At 42.6% G+C, this 19,566-nt stretch overlaps 1 protein-coding gene across 1 annotated transcript in view; it reads left to right on the top strand.

Annotated features, from left to right (window-relative positions):
• The window catches only part of TNFRSF19 (TNF receptor superfamily member 19), a 70,752-nt gene extending 55,894 nt beyond the window's left edge, over nucleotides 1-14,858 (top strand). The window contains exons 6-10 of the mRNA XM_044285684.1: nucleotides 10,369-10,530; nucleotides 10,988-11,107; nucleotides 11,217-11,310; nucleotides 12,721-13,058; nucleotides 13,769-14,858. Of these exons, the coding sequence (XP_044141619.1) occupies nucleotides 10,369-10,530; nucleotides 10,988-11,107; nucleotides 11,217-11,310; nucleotides 12,721-13,042 (698 nt within the window). The 3' untranslated portion in view covers nucleotides 13,043-13,058; nucleotides 13,769-14,858. The remainder of the gene's footprint in view (nucleotides 1-10,368; nucleotides 10,531-10,987; nucleotides 11,108-11,216; nucleotides 11,311-12,720; nucleotides 13,059-13,768) is intronic.
• Nucleotides 14,859-19,566: the final 4,708 nt, after the last annotated feature.

The raw sequence follows: 19,566 nt of genomic DNA, 5'->3' as shown, positions 1-19,566 counted from the left end.
ACAGTCTGTAGGAACTTTTGTGTAAACTGCCATAGTACACAGGACTATGGTAAAAAACAAATTGTCATCACTTTCTAACAGTTTTCATAGAAAACATAGGTATCCAATTTTTCCCAAGTTGGCCAAATTGCACATGGGGAGTATTCCCATCTGTTATTTAAACTGATATGGAACTACCATGCTTAGAGACAAAATGTATGATAGCCAAGTATATCCTTACCTCAAACCCCAAAGCCAAAGGACCCTGAAATTGTTGTCGGAGGCCAAATGTCAGCACTTAGTGCAATGACAGCCTCAGGCTGTGGACAAGAATGGTGCTGTGTATGAGGGGAAGATGCAACTTTTTTCTAATCTCTTACAACCCCTCAATTAATACTTTTTTTTAAAAAAATACTTGAAATTGTAGACAATCCACAAGGAATCTGGTTCTACCCTAGACCTCCATGAATAAATACGTTGGATTAGTCACTGATTCGGATTTCACACAACTCCCCCTGTTTCTGTAGTCTTCACAAACCAAGGTTATCTCCATGAACGATGGAGCCTCGCGTTTTTGTATTATATCTATATCCTATCTGATCCATGTGTCAAGTACTAGAGTATTTGGCTACTTTCTGCTGCAGATGACTGGTCCTTCTCTGTAGATATGTTGTGATTGTGCAGTGGCAGCTCAGGGAAAGCATTCTGGAGAATATTTTGGAGTCCGAACAGAGCAATCTGAGCCTATGCCCTTCCGATTGTGGTCTTTGTTCGAGCTCCCAGCTGGCAGCCTCGTCCTCTAATCCTTGTGGAAACTTATATTTTAGGCACAAAAGCTATTTTATGTCTTATCCTACTGCACAGATGTGGAGAGGATGTAGAAGAGGAGGACTGCTCTGTGCGCTCTTTACTTTTTATTACATGCTTTACAGCAGCACTTCCTTTTCTAAGTCCTATAAATCACCTTGTAACTATCAATAAAAGCTGAAATTTACGTCCACCACTGCACTACCTTTAGATATGTACAGTCAAAGTGCTTGTCTGGTTTAAAAAAACTGTTAGGCAATGTTAAGTTTACAGGCTGGAGTCCCTATTTCAGGACCATAAATCAGACGGGGCAAACATTGACTACAAAGAGTGCCTCTTGCTGTCCAGAGGACCCGGCACATCTGTGCCACTCATGAACAGCCCATTACTTTAAAAAGGCACCATGTCATACTTAATTTCTCCTGGTGGAGGCATGTGTTGAGGGAACAATTGTTATATGCTGGCCTTGCCAAGTAAAGATGTCCATACGCATTAGTTTAGGGGTGGCTGAACTTGTACATTTTTGGTGTGACGGCCAACCATCCAATGTGTATGGGTGCAGGGCCTCCCAACTCTCCCCCAATGGCATATATCAAGGGAGAGAAGGATGAGCAGATGATTTTTCGGAAGGAAGCATTCTTTCCCTACAGTTGCCTACTCGTTAGCGGAGATGAAAAACTCCATTTACATGCAGCGATCACTTCCACAGTATAAGGTCAACTGATGGCTACTAGTATTGCTTGTCCTCATACAGCTGCATTGTACTTGGGCAGCAGAGTGCTGTTTAGACACCACAATCTGTTGCCCAGAAATGATGATTGAGGTGTCTAAACCAACCATCATTTCACCCAATGGAATGGGCAGATTATCGAGAACTAGCGCTCGTAGGAACTTTCATTCCCAATAATCTGCCCGATAATTTGGCAGTCTAAATGAGGCATTAGGCTGTTGGATATCAACCGGCCCAATCCTTTTGTTCCTGGGGAGATAAGCTAAAGCCAGAGGTCTGGTAGCACTAATTGATCTGAGGATTGGCCTTTCTTCTTCTCCTGGAACTTGCAGTTGATCCCCTTTCATCAGAAGACTTCAACATTTCTCAACCCACGTGCTAAAATAACTTAACCAGAGTGCAAGGTTACAAGCCCTATCACATGTTTACATTATATCCACTGTGCTCAATGATTGGGATGCAGATAGAATATGCCTTATCCAGAATCAATATTTGTGAAAAATAAAGCCTTATCTAGAGTCTATAAACCTGCTATACCACTGATCTTCTGCTGACCTTACTATAAATCACTAATCTAGAATCAACACCTTCTAATCCTGGCCCATTGTGTGTGACTTACTGATTAAGCCAATGTTTTTGCACCAACGTCACATTGTGCACCAGTAGATGTGTCAGAATATTGTTAAGCTGCACCTTGCATCTACTCTAATATGAGGAGTTTCCTTTTTATATCTATTAAGCGCTGTGCACGTTCAGTTTTGAGCTGGTGTATATGCCTGTAAAAGCTACCGGCATATAGATCATGCAAATCCATAGGACTCTGCTCAAAGAACAGAGGCAAAAAGTGTCCATTGGGCCTCCATCTGTCCAGTATTTTCCAACTGCAGTGTGCTTTCCTATACAGAAATCCACTGTCAAGAGTATTCCCACTGTAGCATACAGCGGCAAACCTCCAACCTTCATGCCAGGAAATCTTCCCATATTCTGCCTACGAAAGGCTCAAACACAATGTGCAGGATGCTTTACACAGATGGTTTCCTTTATAAGAGGACCTGTCTCCTCTCCTGACATGTCTGTTTTAGTAACTACTTGCATTCCCCATGTAATAACAATTCTGGAGCATCTATTATTATGTCTGTATGTTGTGCCATTACTGGATTATTCCTGCTAGAAGTTATAATTGAGTTACTTGCAGTATACAGTGAAGTTCCAGGTGAGTGTTACCAGTTAGGGGGGGGGGGGAGGGGGAGATGTCCCTGCACAGTTTGGCACTATCCAATCAGTGCTGCCAGTGTCAGACTGTGTAGGGACACCCCCAAACTGGTAACATCCAACTAGAGATTCATTGCAAACTATTTGCAACTCATTCATAACTTCTAGCAAAAATAATAAAGGAATAAATAAAGTAGATACTAAAACAGACGTCAGGAGAGTTTACAGGTTCTCTTTAAGAGCCTGATCCATTTGTGTAAGGCTCTGTGCACATTGAATCTGGGCATTTCATAGGAGGTATATGTTGGGAAGAGTTCACAACATATATCTCTGATGGACAGCTCTGACATATGCCACTGACATATTTTGCCCATAAGGTCCATTGTTATATAGAAGAAAAAAGGCAGCACTCCAAAGTAACTTTGGAGTGCTGCCTTTTTTCTTCTATATGCTTTTGGGACCTTGGTCACAGGCCCCCAGGAGGACATGCACCCAAGTTTAAGGTGTGCTGCTTTTACATATACATATATATATATATATATATATATATATATATATATATATATATTTACAACATCTTAGTTTTTTGCAGCAGTCCTCTGTATAGCAAAGCCCATTCCAATAACGGACACTCTTTTGACCACTGTTGAGTGAATGCAACCTTATTGAAATATTACAGGTTTTCTCAGCATACATGCTCGAATGTGCAAAGAGCCTAATAGGGCAGCTTTGAGGAAATACTTATAAAGGTGCTATCAGGAGTTATCTAGATATTAGATAACTAGATATTAGGGATTTTGTCAAAGTCCTAATGCCAGGTTAGGGGCATCAGTGTCCTCGTCACAGAAAGACCCCTCTTTCGTTTTCATTTTTTTTTACATTTGGTTAACATCATATAAACATTGGAGTTTCCAATACTCAGATACTTTGGTGCTGAGTGTGCCAGAATCTTACATACATGATTTTAAACAACCTCAAGGCCGTGGGCACATGGCAGGGATGGGTGCACCGAGCCTTCCTGGATCATTCAGAGTCCCTAAGGCTCTGCACAAAGGGATCGCAGGCTCTCCATATGGGTGAGAATTGACCATATTGTTTGCAAAAACTGGATATTGTGTAATTGCTTGACGGTTCACTTCAGAGAGTTGAACTCTGTCTTCTGACTAGTGTTGATCAAGCACCAAAGTGCTCAGGTAGAACACTTTGCGATGCTCTACAGAGCACACGGGAGAAACCAAGCATTAAACCAGGCACTCCCTGCTCTGAAGAGGGGTGCCGGGTCCCACTGAGGTTTTTTCAGAAGATTGCTGTACAGTGAGGGAATCCCTAAGTGTGAGTCCACGGCTTAGGAGTTCCTGCTCTGAGTCCATATATGGAGTCAGTGCTTGGAGACACCCAGTGTATTTAAATCTAATTTAGCCTCTATTTCTGAAATGTTTCTGCCAGGATTTGAACTCACAACCTTCTACATTAGAGGCAAGGACTTTAACCACTCAGCTACAAAGCTGAATGATAAACTATGTCAGAAAAACCTCATAGTAGTTTGTCATGTAGTAACTATTCCTATACAGCAGCAGTACCTTTTCATATTTCAGTGCAGGTTAACATGTAGCTGTATAGTGTAGTGGTTAAAGTTCTTGGCTCTAATGTAGAAGGTTGTGAGTTCAAATCCTGGCAGCATACTTCTGATATATATGAATGCATATGTGGGAAACTACTACTGTTTTTAGCCATAATATATTTACATATAATATATTATATATTCTAAATATATAATATTATATGTAAATATATTATGGCTAAAACATATATTTAAATAAAATTTAGCCTCTATTTCTGAAAAGTTTCTGCTGGGATTTGAACTCACAACCTTCTACATTAGAGCCAAGAACCTTAACCACTATGCTGTACAGCTACATGTTAGTGAAATATGAAATGATACTTCTGCTGTATAGGAATACTTACTACATGACACACTATAGTCGTGGCCAAAAGTTTTGAGAATTACATAAATATAGAAAATTGGAAAAGTTGCTCCTTAATTTTTTATAATAGCAATTTGCATATACTCCAGAATGTTATGAAGAGTGATCAGATGAATTGCATAGTCCTTCTTTGCCATGAAAATTAACTTAATCCCCAAAGAAAACTTTCCACTGCATTTCATTGCTGTCATTAAAGGACCTGCTAAGATCATTTTAGTATTCGTCTTGTTAACTCGGGTGAGAATGTTGACGAGCACAAGGCTGGAGATCATTATGTCAGGCTGATTGGGTTAAAATGGCAGACTTGACCTGTTAAAAGGAGGGTGATGCTTGAAATCATTGTTCTTCCATTGTTAACCATGGTGACCTGCAAAGAAACGCGTGCAGCCATCATTACGTTGCATAAAAATGGCTTCACAGGCAAGGATATTGTGGCTACTAAGATTGCACCTTAATCAACAATTTATAGGATCATCAAGAACTTCAAGGAAAGCGGTTCAATTCTTGTTAAGAAGGCTTCAGGGCGTCCAAGAAAGTCCAGCAAGCGCCAGGATCGTCTCCTAAAGAGGATTCAGCTGCGGGATCAGAGTGCCACCAGTGCAGAGCTTGCTCAGGAATGGCAGCAGGCAGGTGTGAGCGCATCTGCACGCACAATGAGGCGAAGACTTTTGGAAGATGGCCTGATGTCAAGAAGGGCAGCAAAGAAGCCACTTCTCTCCAAAAAAAACATCAGGGACAGATTGATCTTCTGCAGAAAATATGGTGAATGGACTGCTGAGGACTGGGGCAAAGTCATATTCTCCAATGAAGCCTCTTTCCGATTGTTTGGGGCTTCAGGAAAAAGGCTTGTCTGGAGAAGAAAAGGTGAGCACTACCATCAGTCCTGTGTCATGCCAACAGTAAAGCATCCTGAGACCACTCATGTGTGGGGTTGCTACTCATCCAAGGGAGTGGGCTCACTCACAATTTTGCCCAAAAACATAGCCATGAATAAAGAATGGTACCAAAACACCCTCCAACAGCAACTTCTTCCAACAATCCAACAACAGTTTGGTGAAGAACAATGCCTTTTCCAGCACGATGGAGCACCATAAGGCAAAAGTGATAACTAAGTGGCTCAGGGACCAAAACGTTGACATTTTGGGTCCATGGCCTGGAAACTCCCCATATCTTAATCCCATTGAGAACTTGTGGTCAATCCTCAAGAGGAGGGTGGACAAACAAAAACCCACTAATTCTGACAAACTCCAAGAAGTGATTATGAAAGAATGGGTTGCTATCAGTCAGGAATTGGCCCAGAAGTTGATTGAGAGCATGCCCAGTCGAATTGCAGAGGTCCTGAAAAAGAAGGGCCAACACTGCAAATACTGACTCTTTGCATAAATGTCATGTAATTGTCGATAAAAGCCTTTGAAACGTATGAAGTGCGTGTAATTATATTTCACTACATCACAGAAACAACTGAAACAAAGATCTAAAAGCAGTTTAGCAGCAAACTTTGTGAAAACTAATATTTGTGTCACGACTGTACTATGAGGTTTTTCTGACACAGTTTATCATTCAGCTTTATAGCGGAGTGGTTAAAGTCCTTGCCTATAATGTAGAAAGTTGTGAGTTCAAATCCCGACAAAAAAATTTCAGAAATAGAGGCTAAATTGGATTTAAATACACTGACTCAAGCATCGCGCTCGAGCACACTAGGTATTCAGCCTGCGATGTGCCAAGCATTGTGATGCTCGAGCCAAACTGGTGTTCAGCCGAGCATGCTCGCTCAACACTACTTCTGACATATCCTATCAGCATGTCAGAAAAGTGCACTGGTACTGGTCTACCCACACCAGTTAGGCACAGTTCTTTGCACAGCATTTAAAGGGAACCTGTCATTAACTTTATGCTGACCGTACTGAGGGCAGTATAAAGTAGTGACAGAAATGCTGATTTCAGCGATGTGTCACACATCAGCTAAAAGTAAGTGGTTGCCGAGAACCAGGATCATAATCATTGCAGCCCAGGCCTTGAAAAGAGTCAAATCTACCTGAGAAGAGTCATGGTTATTCATGAATTCCTGCTCTCCCAGCCTATCTACTGATGATTGGCAGTTCTCTCCTAGAGAGAAAGGGAGAAAACTAGGTAGAAGACTGTCACTCATCAGCACGTGGGAAGGGAGAGCAAGAATTCATGAATAACCATGACTCTTCTCAGGTAGATTTGACTCTTTTCAAGGCCTGGGCTGCAATGATTATGATCCTGGTTCTCGGCAACCACTTACTTTTAGCTGATGTGTGACACATCGCTGAAATCAGCATTTCTGTCACTACTTTATACTGCCCTCAGTACGGTCAGCATAAAGTTGATGACCGGTTCCCTTTAAACCTTTTTTTTCCCCTGGTTAAAGATTTTTAGCACTGGAGATCTTCAGCATACCTCTTAAGATATTGTGCTTTTGATGGCCATTGAGATCACCATGATATGATACAGCAATATGCAGGCAACCTCATTTTCTGAAGAACGGAAAATACATTTGGATATGGCACAAACTTGAGAAGCCACCAGACCAGTTCTTAGGATTGCCTGCCGTGGTCTTGATTGATTGCAGTGTCTGAATGTTGACACAACGATGAGAGAAGAGACCAACTTAGAATAGGACACTTGATGTTCTGCTTACATGATGCGAAGAATTACAACCATTCACTCAGTAGATTCTATAAACACATCTCAACCTTTAGCACATTGAAGACATAAGCCCATACTTCACTAAGTTGTTAAGTTCCTGGAGATGATTGTATGTCCTATTCAGAATATCCATTGCTGGCTCCGATTACACCAAAGAATGGTGGCTCAGTGTCGAGGCTCATGCTGGGCATACCGGGTGAGATGTCCCAGCGAAACTTCTTGGTGCTAAAAGATCTCCAATCCACAAACCCCTCCATCAGTGGTGTAACTGCTGGGGGTAAAGAGGGTACATCAGCCACTAGGCACTCGGATGGGTCAGGGAAAGATATTGCTTTATGCCATGCCATGCCCTTGCCCACCACATTGATCAAATTTCTGCTTCTTACATCATTGAAAAAGATAGAATTCTTCAGAGCCAATTGTTAGTTTTTTGTGTTTTTTATTTTTATTTTTTAAATTAATATTACTCTATTGTACAATTTATAGTGCGGTCGTCCCGCTCCTGTGAACCCATTGCAGGACCAATAGAGAATTACAAGGACGACTCAAGTTGCCAGAACTGGAGGCTGGTCTCATAAAGGGGTGTAGGTCCTTTAATGATGGTCTAGGCATAGGGACAAGGGGTTTCTACATTATGTGAAACAACCCCTTTTAAAGGCTCGGTGTATCTGGTTCCTTTTCTCACTGGTAGGTTATATTTCCTTTCCTGATTGGCATGATAATCCTTTCTCCATGAATTAGCTTGCTGTTTTTTGTTTCTTTTATGCTCCAGTGTAGTAAGCATGGTAAAGAGACAATCGATGCAATTTCAGCAAAGTTGATTTCAAACACGTTTGACGCAGTCACCAACTGCAGGCCGCTGCTGCATGCCTGCAGCAGAGAGTCTTGCTCTCCCAGTGCCTTCAGCCACCACACTACTGTTGCCTTATTTATCCTGCACGGTCTACAGCAGGAGGTTTGGCGCCATGACTTTACCTTTCCAGTGTGACTCCTTTGTGAGGTCTTTTGTAGAGTAGGTGAGGCAAATAACCACGTTCTGCTTATAACTGAACCAAAGCTAAGTCAATTTAGGAAATAATTCATGTGGAAAAACCGTCAGAAACGCCTGATAAATGAGTTTATGTAGAGAAACACAATCTTCCACTGTAGTCGAGCCGCTTTCCTATGATTGCTCCTGGCTTTGATGATTGTGGCTGCCTTCAAAGCTCATTTCTGCTATTTCATATCTCCAAATCCCACTCCGCGGCGCGCCGTCTACTGACGTGGGATGAATTTGTTCTGGTCACTCAGCTATTTCAGAGGTTTGGAAGATAAGAATGGAAACGTGGATGGGAATGTGGAGAAGCTGGCGCTTTGTGGTGGCGCAGACAAGTATTTTTGTGCTTGGCTAGTGGAGAACGTTTTGACAACTGTGGTTTGACCATAAGCTCTTTGGATATTGGCCATAGCTGAAAATATGTTTTTGATTCCACATGGTACCGGTTGGGTCTCACCATTGCTCCTTGTTATGTGGTGAACAGAACCTCTCAATGTCAGTAGGAAGGTAAGCCGCATGATTGTGGACAACTGCATGACTAAGAAAATAGGTTTTCATTAAAGTTGCTGTCTGTATTAGGGTACCTTTCAGCCTGAGTCCTCCTCCACCTAGTCAGGCCTAGAGAAGGAAGCATGCTTACCTGCCCACCTGCTCCCCACCGTTGGATCCTGGCTCCTTTGGTCCCCTGCTGCAATCCCATGTGTCAGCATCCGGTTTGATAGGGGTCACCTACTCCCCTGCAGCCAATGACTGCCTGCAAAGCTTCACGTCAATGGGTTATGTGATGTTTGGGGAACATGTCACTGGTGCAACCAGTCATTGGCTGCAGCAACATATGTGACCCCCGTCAAACCAGATGTTGAAACATGCGTCAGTGACAGTGGGGTACCGAAGGAGCTGGAACCCAGCGGCAGGGATGAGGTAAGTATGCTTCCCTCCGCTAGTTCACTGACATGGGGCTCCCTGAACGTGGACAACTCCTTTTTAAGATAAATGTGTGTTTTTAATGAATATACATTATTGTAAAATTCCAATAATCTGGCATCTTCAGATCTGTCCTTGTGCTGGTTTTTTGTTAATTCAGATAGATTGATGAAGACACACATGTATACTTATCAGCAGTTATACTCTGTATACCATTGTACCTATTGGCCTTAGGACATTCTGCATACTCTATATACACGTGTATACCTTCTTGGGTCTCCGCAGAAGGAAGAAAACTGTCTGTAGCTTTTTCTCAGGGTGCATTGCCTGTAGGACCCCCTACGCCAGCTGGCATCCCCGCAAGGAGAAACAGTCCCCACCGAGAGTTACAGTGGCGCAGAATAATTCAATGCCTTATTCTTAAACACCTTCTGTAAATTATCACAAGAACAGCAGATTTGCTTCAGGCTGTATTCACATATGGCAGTCATATTGTGATTTCTGACAAACCTTTTACAAAATTGGGAAATGAGAAACATTTTTCCAACAGTACTGTGTTAAAGGTCACATAATCTGTTCAATGTGAAGTAATGGTAGTACCACTTCATGCTAACACCATGTTCACACACTGCATTGCGGTGTTGTTGGGAGTGAAAACCATGTGGTATGCCCATATACTGTATGGTGCAGCCAGTCACTGGCCTCAGCGGTCTTGTGCCATACACCACTGAGGCCAGAGATTGGCTGCAGCGATCACTTGTGGTATATAGGCATGTCAGTACTCCAGTCAAAACACTATGTCGAAGCTGCAGCCCGATGGAGAGGATGGGGCGGAAGCGCTGGATCACGGGGGCTTGGAAAGGTTTGGCCACCAAAAATTTTGGCCAATTGACAACCCGGTTAAGTCAGTAACAAAAGAAAAATGGAAAGCATATGGAACATCAGAAAATTTACCCACCTCTTTCAAAAAGTTGTCACATTTAAATTTTTCTTCATCTGCAACTATTTCTATTTCTTTTCAGGCAGCAAAGTAAACCTTGTGAAGATTACAGCTACAGCATCAAGTCCCCGGGATACGGCTCTGGCTGCTGTGATATGCAGTGCCTTGTCCACAGTGCTCTTAGCTCTGCTTATCCTCTCTGTTATCTACTGCAAGCGCCAGTTCATGGAAAAGAAGCCAAATTGTAAGCATGAAAGTTTAGTTTCTGCCTTAAGGCTGTATTAGACCCTCAGATTAGCAGGCGATTGTCGGGGAGGAAAGCGTTCCTTCCTGACAATCGCCTGCTCGTTAGTGGAAGAGACCGCTGCTATTTCATGCAGTGATTACCTAACTTCCTTACTCCCTCCTTTCACTTACTTACTCCCTCTTTTCCCTAACTTCTTTACTCCCTTCTTTCTGCCCCTCTTTCCCTTCCTTTTCCTCAATCCTTGCCTTCCCTCTTCACCCCTTCTTTTCTTACTTCATCATTTCCATCCCTCCTTTCCCTTCCTTCCTTCTCCTCCCTCCTCCTTTCCCATCCCTCTTCCCCTCCCTCATTACTTCCTCCTTTCCTTTCCATCTTTACTTCCCTTTTTCCCTCCTTACTTCCTCCTTTCCCTTACTGCCTTTGAGTTTAACATCTTCCTTTTTCTATTATAAAGGGTCTAGCAGATCTCAAGAAGTTCAGTACTCTGGATCAGAGCTCTTGTGCTTCGACAGACCACAGGTCACTGACCATAGGACATACTGCCGCTGTCAGCAAGAACCTCCACAGGCTTGTGGTAAGTAATAGTTAACACGCTGAGACCTGAGACACTTGATACAGAGCTGCAGATACTGTCATTTAGGCTCTGTTACTTCAGTGGTCATCCATATATGTTTCCCCCTTAGGCCCCGTTCACTTGATTCCATCATTGTGTTGTGAAGAGACGTACAGCATTGAGCCTGGTTCTCTATTCCCATCACACAGCACATTGTACGATGGGTAAGTGGGTTTTCTTTTACTCCTATTCATCTTTAACCCTTCTAGGACACTTGATGAGTGTGCCCGTCATGAGCACAAACAGTTGCCGCATCAAGTTTAGTCTGCCCATATGATGAGGATCAGGGCAACACTGTGATACATAGCCCTTCTCATCAGAGGAGTTACCGCAGTTACATCATTTGGATGCCAATCACAATCAAGGCCTATACTTACTATGGGCAGGCAACTCAAGGTCTGGTAAAGGACCTCACTGATGTCTGACCATATCTCCCTTTGCTAGGGCATACCTCGGCATGCCTGAACTGCCTATATATTATTAGTACACAGGCCAGTGTATTGTCTTATAGATCTATGCCACTATATTCTAGTTAAAAATAAAAATCCCCCTATGGGATAAAAAAAAAAGCAAAGTGAATATAAAAAAGTCAAGTTCAAAATGTATGCATTTCTTAAAATGAATAAACTTTATTTATTTTTTGTCCCAAAACATAAAATAATATATACACATTTTATTAACAACCTGCACTATATATTTATATCATCAGTTAAGATAAAATAAAATAAAATAAAAAAAACTTATGACTGCTGGAATGCAAGTAGGAAAAAAAAAAAAAAATGTTCAGATCTACATGGTCAAAGTTTACACAGTTCTTAAAGGGCTTCTGTCAGCAGATTTGTACCTATGACACTGGCTGACCTGTTACATGTGCGCTTGGCAGCTGAAGGCATCTGTGTTGGTCCCATGTTCATATGAGCCCGCACTGCTGAGAAAAATGATGTTTTAATATGTGCAAATGGGCCTCTAGGAGCAAGGGGGGCGTTGCCATTACACCTAGAGGCTCTGCTTTCTCTGCAACTGGCGTGCCAGCCCACATAAGTTTGACAAGCTATGAAGTAACTGGATGTCTCATATCCACATTGTGATCTAAGAGTATAGGGTAAAGAGACGAACCATTGCCGGAGTGAGTAAGGGTAAGAGAGGGGGGTAGGGAATACTGGGGGGGGGGGGGGGGGGGGGGGTAGGTTTTCATATGTTTACTTATCTATAAAATGACTCGAAAGAACAAAGTGGATTGTATCCAATAGGTTTATTTAATATGACCTTATATATCCAATGTGAATTTGTAACATTATTCTTGTCAATAAAAAAAAAAAAAAATTGATGGGGCCAGGCAGTGCGAACATCATCACACCTGGTCCTGTCAAAGTGCAGAGGGCGCAGCAGTTGCAGAGAGAGCAGAGCCCCCAGGTGTAATACACTCAACCAGATTATTGCCTTGTATTTTCTGTGACTTTATTTTTGGCTGTAAACTGAGAATTCATGTGCACTGTGTGGGCTGTGTGACTGATTTGTGCAAGGTAATTTTTAGAATCATTTAGGGACATTTCTAATAATTGCTGCTTTTTCAGGAACGTGGATTCTGCACCGGACATGATTCCGGCATATTTTGGACCCACATCACACTCGGCCTGCAGAGAGCTTGCAGAAACTTGGCCTCTTATGCAAACAACTCCTGGCAGTGATAGCACTCCTGTCTGTGAGCCATATCCGGAGCTAATAGGAGGAGATGCAGACACTTTGAACAAAGATACAGAGGAGCCAAGTATTTTACACACAAATAGTGTGCCGAGTATCAGTGCAGAGACGGAGTCTTCAAAACATCTTCATTTATTCGAGCTGGATGCTTGTCAAGGTGCTGAGGGAAACCAGCCTGAGGAAGAGCACTTGTAACCAAGATGAGAATCAGGTGAAGTGGCGTAATCAGTGTGATCCAGTCGGCCAATGTATCAGGCAATTATCGGCAACAAACTAAACGTTTCCAATAATTTCCTGATCGTCCGCACAGATGAGGGCTCCATTTACATGCAGCAATCACCTCTGCTGCATGGGGGCAATTTATCCCTACAGCGATCACATGTCCCTAGAGAATATCTTGTTCGTGGGCAGCAGATTGCTGTTTAGATATTACGATCTGCTGCACAGAAATTATCATTTTTGGTTAGATTTTTTTTTGGAGGGTTTGCTCGTTCATCAGGTGATCGTTGGCATCTTTAACACAGGGCCCAGAAACGGGGACGAGCGTTTCTACAAATGCTTACCCCGATAATTGGCCTGATTATCGATCCATATAAAAAGACCTTTAGGGTGCCTTTGTAGATATTGGTAGTGCGCTTCACGGCCAAGAACCACACTTCACTGTAAATTAGTGCAGTTTTGTAATGTGTTTTTTTTTTTTGGTTTTTTTGGGGGGGGGGGGGGGGGAGTGCCTTCATGTTTGAGACAAAGCAACACTACCACTGTGGGCATGCTTAACGAGATCTTATGTAAATACTGCCCCTGGTGTGTTAATCCTTTGTCTGGTATATAGATATCATTGCCTATTAACATTTCTTTGTTACCTTTGTTCCATTTTTTTCATCACAAAGTAATAATAATTTTATTGATTTTGTTTTTCAGGAATGCTGAGTGATATCTACTTCAAGATCCATCATTTAGAGGTCTATTTCTAGATCACCAGACCAGAAGATATGTTGGAACCATCTTCTAGAGATCTTCTTTTAGACCTACCACCAGCAACGCCACCTGGAGATCGATTTCTTCATTTGACACTTGGAGATCTGCGCCTTGATTGCCTACAAGGTTTATAGAACGAGCCTCCATGTTTTGTACGAATCCGCTTGATGTATGACCAGTTGCTCACCCTTTAAGACCTCTTAAGAGATCATTATGGACCTGAGGATGTGTGTTTCCTGGGAAGGAATTTCTTTTAGCACATTGATCCAATGGAGATATGCGAGGAAATGTATTAATCAAAAAGCAACTACTGGATGAAGCTGAATGGAGAAGACAAGTGTGGGACTTAATTGCGAAGCAGAATGTAAATGTGATTTTTCATTATTTATGTGGTGACCTTCATTAAATTGTACAGTTCATCTTTGGACTGCAAAAATATTTAAAGCACGGTTCCCATTATTTTCTATGGGCTTGCACAGTGCAGTTAAATGAGTATTGTATGAGGTCTGCACATTACAACTCTTTCTAATCTGCTGAATACATTGACTGGCTCCCTAAATATTTGGATTGGTTTCCTGGAACATCAGAGCCATGGTCACCTACATTGACTTTTCTAGATGTAATGCACTTATGCTGGACCCTTATTAACCCCTTTATGCTGGGGAATGTCTATATGAACGCATGTTAATGACATTTTTGAGACACCGCCACGTGTATTTTCTATAAGCACTATTTCTGTGACGTATGTACATTTTATATGAAGCCTTTTATTGTATGATAGGTCTTTTTTTTTTATTTTTTATTCTTGCTTTTGCTTACAATGTTTTCTAGACTATTGTTATTTAAATTTGTAGCTGATTTTTTTTTTTTTTTATGACGTTTGTGGTGTCTCTACAAGGGTTATCCCCTGAGCTTAGTAGCACCTGTTCCACTATTTCTGCTTGGTCTGATAAGGCCAAGATGGACTTTTATAGGGGACCAGTAACTAGTACAGTATATCTGATAATCATAATAAAAAGTTGGCCATACACTTTAGCTGTGTGTTTAGTAGGATCGGTTGACCATGTAACATGTATAGGGGCCTCCCACCTCTCTTCCAACAGCAGATGTCGAGGTAGAGAAGGGTCGAGCATGTTGGATGTCAAGATGCCCGATTCTTATGATGTTGGAAAAATAAGTCATCTGCTCGATGAGTCCGACAGCAGCTTTCTCCCCTCTCCTATTCTCAACAAATGCATGCGTATGGGGGGAGTTAGCTATCATCTCATGTGTAGGGCCATGTATACAGTATAAGGGACAGAAAAGATAGCTCTAACACAAGACAAGTCCAATACTATGCACCTTGGACTAGTATCCAAAATGACCTCCTATGAACCTCTCTTCTTTACTCTCTGTAAATGTTTTGACCCAAGTCATCCTGTAATATAATTTTATGGGTATACGTTTGACGTGCTGTTAGGCCTCACATTCCCTGGGTGTACAGGTTCCTCCGATGTGGAGTACAGTTTATGCGGTTTTGTCTGCTCCACTCCAACATGTAAACACTGAGGTTGTGTGAACTTAATATCCCTGCAAAGAAAGCCAAGGATTATCTGTGGTATCTGTGACATCCAACCAACAGACACTTGAAATGTATCTTAAACACTTGATCCTTTTCACAGTAACGTATGCACACTGAGGATTTGGTAAACTCACAATTCTTTCTAGGTAGAGTTGACCTCTGAACCTACAAAACTTTGGTTATTAAGTAAAATGTTTGCATGGGTGTCGGCATGAGAGAAGCATCTAGTAATATGATATCCTTTAGGGCTCATACACACGACTGCAAAACACAGATCCGCAAAAAATACGGATGACGTCAGTGTAACATCCGTATTGCATCAGTTTTTTTGCAAATCCATTGTAACAATGCCTATCCTTGTCTGCAAAACAGACACAGACCCATTGAAATGGATGTGTCAGGATTCAGTGCAGGTGCTATGCGTTATTTACACGCATCACTTCTGGATGGAAAACTCACTCATAGTCCTGTTACATTAGACAATTATTGGGAATGATTGTTCATACGAACACCTGTTCCCAATAATTGACCCATGTAAAGGCAAAGCCGATCACCTCATGAACAAGCTAGTTCATCAGCCAAATTAATCATTGATGCTGACCCCTAAATCATTCCTGGACAGAAAGTTGTCCAGCGTACCATAGAGTAGAGGTGATTGTTGCATGTCAATGCAGCTTTCACCTCTTCGGACAGCAGGCAGTTATCGGGAAAGAATGGTTTGTTCCCAATAATTGCCTGCTCAGCTGCCCCACAGAATAGGTGGTAAATGTCTGGCCACTGGGGAACACTTTAGCTGGCCATACAAAGTTGATAGCTTCTGTTCCCGACTCACCGATAGAAACACACTTTCAGTTTGGCCTAGCATGTACATGTTGTCAGTGGTGAGAGAACAGAAAGTAGCTGCCAGATACTTCTGGCAGTGTCTTATCGGCTAGGAGAATTAGGTGAAAAAATTCAGTTTGCCCTGATCCTTTTCTCCCTCCTGGAACCTGTCCCATACACATTAGACCATTGTCTTAATCCCACCCGGTTCACAATAGACCAATGTGTATGGGGTCCTATATAATAGAGGTCCTGAGCTTTATGTACTGTCATGCAATGAAGAGTTGAATGAAGCTGCGGCTGAGCATGCATGGCATAGAAAAAACAGGACAAGACAGCACTACTCACTGAGACCTTGTCACGGCCCCTCAGGTGACTGAAGTCAGGAGATGTAGGAGGTTGGCTGAGCGTGCAGGAATCTTGCTACCTCCTTGATTTCTCTTGATTCAGTGTTGATAGGGTTAATAACTTTTTTTCTCAGCTGTTGCTCAGTGGTCATCACTTCTGCCCTTTATAGTCTGACCCCACCCTTCTGACTATGCGGTAGATAGCTTCATTTGGGTTTGGCTGAGCTGGTGTGAGGTCGTCTCTGGTGTTCCTGTTCTTCCATCTCTACAGAAGTTAAGTGTTGCGTTTGTTTGTGTTTTGTTATATTCCCTGTTGTTTGTATCTGGGTCTGAGACAGAGACTTCCATTCGTCCATCTGGGGAGGAATGGGTTGTCTCTGGTCCTAACTTTATTCCAGGGCCTTATAGGGGAATTAGGGCCTAGGTATCCTGCATATGAATATTCCTACCTTCAAGGGCTATTCATATTGATAGGTAGCTAGGGCCCTGTTTAGGGTTGTTTAGGAGGTGTCCTGTTTCTTCCCCAGTTTCCAGGCCCAGTTACTGTTCCCCTTCCCTCTCCTGTGTTCAGTGTGGAGTTTTCCCCCCACACTGATCGTGACATTATCTACCGCCATAAAAACCTCCATTTCGTTCAGGTCAGTGCAGCTATGGATCCTATATTTGCACTGGTCAAACAGCTGCAGAGCCTGTCATTGGAGGTATCTGACCTCTGCGAGACGGATTCAGAGACGACAGGCGTCTGGTTCCGATGGTGGGTACCAGGTGTGACGGTAGTAGAAAATATCCCCGTCAAGCATGTCCTTCACACCAGGCCTGCCCTGAACTCCCGGACAGATTTTTTTGGGGTAGTGACTTTCATTTGGTTCAGGGAATCGTGAAAGTTGTACTTTAAGCTGTGTCCATACTCTTCTGGGGATGAGTGTCAACATGTAGGTATGATCATTTCTTTGCTTGAAGATGACACCCAGTCGTGGGCTTTTTCTCTGCCGATCGGGTCACCGTCCCTCCAGTTGGTAGAATTTCTTAGAGCCTTGGGTCTTATTTATGATGACCCGGATCGGATCTCTCAGGCTGAGACCAAGTTACGTGTTTTACGGCAGGGAGAATGCTCCGTGGAAATCTATTGCTCTGAATTTAAAGATAAGGAGTGGAATGATCCTGCTCTCCGTAGCCAGTTCTGTCAGGGTCTATCTGAGAGGCTGCAGGACACGTTGGCCTTTCATGAAAAAACCTGCGTCATTGGAAGCAACTATGTCCTTTGCTGTACGTCTAGATCTCCCCCTCAGGCGTCTATCTAAAGGTCCTCACCCTCAGGACGTACTTTCAAATAAGGTGGCGGCTTCCTTTGACACTTATGGTAAAGAGACATCTGTTGTTATGCCTCGTGAGGAGCCACTCCTGGGACTGCTAGTAAGAGCTCTGGTCATATGAAGGTAGTCTGTTTTTGTTGTGGAAAAAACAGACATTTAGTGAATATTTATCCATACATTTAGCGCAGGCATGTCCAAAGTGCGGCCCTCCAGCTGTTGCAAAACTACAACTCCCAGCATGCCCTAATAGCTGTAAGCTATCCAGGCATGCTGGGAGTTGTAGTTTTGCAACAGCTGGAGGGCCGCACTTTGGACATGCCCGAATTAGCGCCAAGGTGTAAACAAAAAAAAAAAGCTTAATCCACAAATTACTATTGGTGGTGTGGGTGGGGAGCAAGAAAACTTACTTTTGTCATTTACTGGTAGTACCCGATTTCTCCTGTCTGCCGAGGTGACGCTTGAGTCCAAAACTGTGGAAATCAAGTTATTTATCGACAGTGGGGCTGGGGTTAACCTGATTGATGGACAGTTTTTGTATTCATGGGTTGACTACTAGTGCACTAGAGAAAAGCATTTCTCTTTGCAATTGATTCTGCACCTCTTACCCAAAAATGCCTGTCGCAGGTGGTAAATGACATCCATTTAAGAGTGGGTGATTTCCATCAGCAATCTTTCTCATGTTATGTGTTGGAGGGTCTGCCTGCTCCGATGATTTTGGGCTTACCATGGTTAAGCAAACATAACCCTACCATCGACTGGCAAGCAAGACAGATTCTCGATTGGAGTGATTTTTGCATGGACAACTGTCTTAATGCGTCTTTCTCTGTGGTCACCACTAAAACTGTACCCTCGTTCATTTCCAAATTTTCTAATGTGTTTTTTGAGAGTGGTAACCAGGAGTTACCCCAGCATTGTCAGTATGATTGTCCCGTCTATCTTATTCCTGGAGCTAAACTGCCCAAATCTCGGTTGTATAATCTTTCGGATCCCGAAAGAAAGGCTATGCAAGAGTATATCACCAAGAGCTTGGCGAAGGGTCATATCAGACCATCCAAATCCCCAGTGGCTGCTGGGTTTTTCTTTGTAAAAAAAAAAAAAAAAAAGATGGTACCCTTAGACCATGTCTTGACTTCCGTGAGCTCAACCGTATTACCGTCCGTGATCCTTACCCCCTTCCTTTGATTCCGGATTTGTTTGATCAAATTGTCGGTGCCAAGGTGTTCTCTAAATTGGATTTGAGGGGGGCATATCATTTCGTAAGGATCAAAGAGGGGGATGAATGGAAGACTGCCTTTTAATACCCCTGAGGGTCATTTTGAGAATCTGGTGATGCCTTTTGGGTTAACCAATCCTCCAGTGGTTTTTTAACACTTTGTCAATGACATCTTTTATCATCTGGTGGCGAGATTTGTTGTATATCTGGATGACATACTAATTTATTCTCCAGACATGGAGACTAATCAGGATCATGTGTTACAGATACTACGAGATAATAAATTGTATGCGAAGATGAAAAAATGTGTTTTTGCTGATCAGGAAGTGCAATTCCAGGGTTACCTGCTCTCATCCTCAGGTTTTTGTATGGATCCCGAAAAAGTCAGTGCGGTGTTGGACTGGGATGGACCCGAAAATCTGAAAGCGCTTATGCGGTTTTTGGGATTCACTAACTACTACCGTAAATTCATTTTGAACTATTCA

This window comes from Bufo gargarizans, chromosome 3, assembly GCF_014858855.1.
Source record: "Bufo gargarizans isolate SCDJY-AF-19 chromosome 3, ASM1485885v1, whole genome shotgun sequence".
Lineage (NCBI taxonomy): Eukaryota > Metazoa > Chordata > Amphibia > Anura > Bufonidae > Bufo > Bufo gargarizans.
The sequence above is the reverse complement of the archived record's forward strand: the minus strand, read 5'-3'. Positions and strand labels throughout refer to the sequence as shown.